This window comes from Sinocyclocheilus anshuiensis, unplaced genomic scaffold, assembly GCF_001515605.1.
Source record: "Sinocyclocheilus anshuiensis isolate Anshui unplaced genomic scaffold, SAMN03320099.WGS_v1.1 scaffold2460, whole genome shotgun sequence".
NCBI classification, from domain to species: Eukaryota; Metazoa; Chordata; class Actinopteri; order Cypriniformes; family Cyprinidae; genus Sinocyclocheilus; species Sinocyclocheilus anshuiensis.
In genome coordinates, this window is record NW_015547746.1 from 214804 (window position 1) to 218409 (window position 3606).

The following is a 3606-nucleotide window of genomic DNA, read 5'->3' on the forward strand; positions in this document are numbered from 1 at the left end:
CGGAAGCGCCGCCAACGATGATCTGAAGACACCAACCAACAAGCTGGAGTTTTTGGAGTAAATTTCTCAAATGACAACAATCATTACGATTATAATTTTGAGAAAAAATATTTTTGATCAGTTTAATCATTATACAGAATGACGAAAATGTGACTAAGATTTCATTGACTTAAACTTGACTAAAATGCTCATACATTTGACTTAAACTTGACTAAACAAAAACAGGACAAGGTTGTCTAAATATGATAACTAAAATGTACATTTGAGTAAGACTAAGACTAAATTAAAAATGGCTGCCAAAATGAATGCTGTACGGTTAATTAATAATAATCTTATTGCTAAAATTGCCAAGTTGTCATTGACTAAAACTAGACTAAAACTAAATAGGATAAGGTTGACTAAATATGATCAAAACTAACAAGGACATTTTAACAGGGGACTAAGACTAAGACTAAAATGAAAATAGCTGACAATATTAACCCATTAAAATTACCCCATTAAAATAAATCAGGGTAACAATGTTACAATATCCACAATGCTCGGATCAGATGCTTTCACAAACGCCATTTTATCACCTCATTTACTTTGTTAATGAAAGGAAAACATGCAGCAAATATTTACATTAACCAAGTTTACACCTGGACTTAAGATCTGATCGTAAATAGAGAACTCAAAATACAGGTGCAAACGTTTGAGCTTGTCAACTTCCAGAGGTAGTGGGAAATGCATTTGACCGGATTGCTTTTGTGATTTAAACACTCATCTGGTCAAATGTATTCAAACGGCCACAAAAGATGGCCTACTCTCCGCCCACTGATCGAATGCGTAAACATAATGGGAAGCATCTTTCCAGATGGGATACAAACTTTGTCAGCTGAAGTTGTAAGTGTGGTTTGAAGATGAAAAAACCTACCAAGCACAATGTTCTCCACCGATCCTCACTTTTAAGTTCCATTTCATCCACAGCATTTGGTGTGGTTTTGAGGCTATTAGTTTTTGCAGCTATCAGGAGAAACCAAAGCTGCAGCTGTCCATATCTTTTTCCATTGTTTCATTTCACGTGTAAATTGTGTGAATATATTTTATCCATTTGATCAAAAGATCAAAGAAAAACCCATGCATTTACCTGCCCATTGACCCCCACCCTTGAAAAAATGTGGACAGAGTGGTTGAAAGTGGACAAAAGAGACTGCTCGGGTATTTTGAAATATATCAGGGGTGCTTCTGTGAACCTAAAGGTTTCATTGTTTCTGCAAGTCTTTCTACAGTGAGGCACAGTACAGGCTTCCCTCTGGTGTGATTACATGATTCCTAAGATGTTTCCTGTCTGTGTAACTTTCCACGGTTCCACACTGATGACATAAAAAGCAGTTCTTTCATATGTGAAAACTCATGTGGTACTTAAGGGCTGCTTTATGTCTGAAACTCTTTCCGCAGTGACCACATATAAACGGCTTCTCTCCAGTGTGACCTTTCATGTGCCTGTTAAGGTTTCCTTTCCGGTTAAAACATTTTCCACATTGTTGGCAGGTGAAAGGCTTCTCTCCTGTGTGAGTTCTCATGTGGTCTTCAAAGTGTTGTTTATAATTGAAACTCTTTCCGCACTGAGGGCATGTGTAGTGTTGCTCTCCAGAGTGAATTCTCATGTGGTCTTTAAAGTGTCGCTTTTGACCGAGACTCTTTCCACACTGAGGGCATGTGTAGGGTTTCTTTCTATGAGTTCTCATATGGACCTCAAGGTTTCCATGTTGATCAAAGCTCTTACCACACTGATCACATGTGTAAGGCTGCTCTTCATTGTGAATTCTCATGTGTCTGTTAAAGCTTCCTTTTTGAGTGAAACTTATTCCACACTGTTGGCAGGTGAAAAGGCTCTCTCCAGTGTGAACGGTCATGTGGGAATTAAGATTTCTTTTCCGGTTGAAACTTCTTCCACACTGTTGGCAGGCATAAGGCTTCTCTCCAGTGTGAACACTCATGTGGCCTCCAAGGTTTCCAGGATGAGTGAAACTCTTTCCACACTGAGGGCATACGTAAGGCCTCTCTCCAGTGTGAATTCTAATATGTCTTTTAAGAGTTGATTTTTGACTGAAACGCTTTCCACAGTGTTGGCAGTCGTAAGGCTTCTCTCCTGTGTGAACTCTCATGTGGCCTCCAAGGTTTCCAGGATGAGTGAAACTCTTTCCACACTGAGGGCATATGTAAGGCCTCTCTCCAGTGTGAATTCTAATGTGGTTTTTAAGAGTTACTTTTTGATTGAAACACTTTCCGCACTGTTGGCAGGCATAAGGCTTCTCTCCTGTGTGAACTCTCATGTGTCTTTTAATACCCGTTTTACTGAAACACTTTCCACACTGTTGGCAGGTGCAATAACTACTCCTTCCTGTCTTTTGATCCATTTTTCCTGAAGTTATTTCAGTCTGTGAGCAACTAAAAGATTTTTCTCCAGTTATAAAATCATGTTGATTCTTATATTGATTTTTCTCTTCCATTTCATTTAGTTCTTGACTCTCCTCTTTCAGCACCATCAGGTCTAAGATGAAAAAAAGACAAATAAAAATGTAAGATGTTTGAGATGCATGCCATCATTGGTTGGTCATGTATACAAACATTGGTCAAACTGCAAGAAGGCGGAACCTAAAGAGAAAGGTCAAAGCCATGCAAAAACTCACACAATGAATGGCGACTGTAGAAAGCAAAAGCTGAATCACTGACATTTTGGGCGATTTAAAAATCCCGGCCAGATGCATTTTTTTAGGTCCAAAAAGAGGACGTATGGTCACCCTTGGTGTTGATCTGATTAAATCTCTAGGAATAGTTTGTTAAAATACAATGCCTGAAATGGCAAAAACGACACAATTTTCAGAGAAAATTCAAAATAACGGACTTCCTGTTGGGTTTCGGATTTTGCTCCAAGAGACTTTTTTGTAGGTATTGGGAGATTACATTTGTCTACCGAATTTCGTACATGTTCATGTAAGACTTTATGATCAGATCAGAGTCATTATCACTCTAGACGGGTCCCTGAAGCACTTGACTGGCAATAGGCCAGAGTCTAGTAAGGGTAGTATAAATTAATGGAGTAATAGCATAACTTATGACAAAAGAACCAAGATAAGAAAAAAAACAAATGACATGATTCGTGTAGCGCTGCCCAGCAGACACGGCATGAGAAACAAGAGGCGTGGCCACAATCACCGGTGCTCGCCTCATCATCACCATGACTGCTGCTGTTAAATGCTAAACATATTCCTCACTTCTTTTGTTTGCCCACCGAGGCGCACAATGAGTGACGGATCCGCATCTGCAGAATGGTATGTTTTTTTGTTTGTTGTTGTCTCATACTTTTAGATACGCTGTTATTTGTAAATGCTACTGCTTATGTTAGCTTTTAATATACAGTTTTATCCCGATTAAAGCCGTAATACAGCAGAATACATGACTGCTTTGTAGCATTTTTGTAAAGTAATTGTTTACTTTGTAACAGTAAGGTCTTTGCACACCGAGTACGAAATTCTCGTCAGAAATATTTGCACGTTAAAAAATAAGGTCCCACTTTATATTAAGTGGCCCTAATACCTGTGTACTTACATAGTAACTAGATGT

The 3606-nt window shown here is 38.7% G+C and overlaps 1 protein-coding gene across 2 annotated transcripts in view; it reads right to left on the minus strand.

Moving 5' to 3' along the window:
• Nucleotides 1-443: 443 nt before the first annotated feature.
• LOC107704479 (gastrula zinc finger protein XlCGF57.1-like) overlaps nucleotides 444-3606 on the minus strand; it is an 11447-nt gene continuing 8284 nt past the window's right edge. For both annotated transcript variants that reach the window (XM_016507409.1, XM_016507410.1), the window contains one exon: nucleotides 444-2533. In XM_016507409.1, coding sequence (XP_016362895.1) covers nucleotides 1377-2533 — 1157 coding nt within the window. In that variant the 3' untranslated portion in view covers nucleotides 444-1376. The remainder of the gene's footprint in view (nucleotides 2534-3606) is intronic.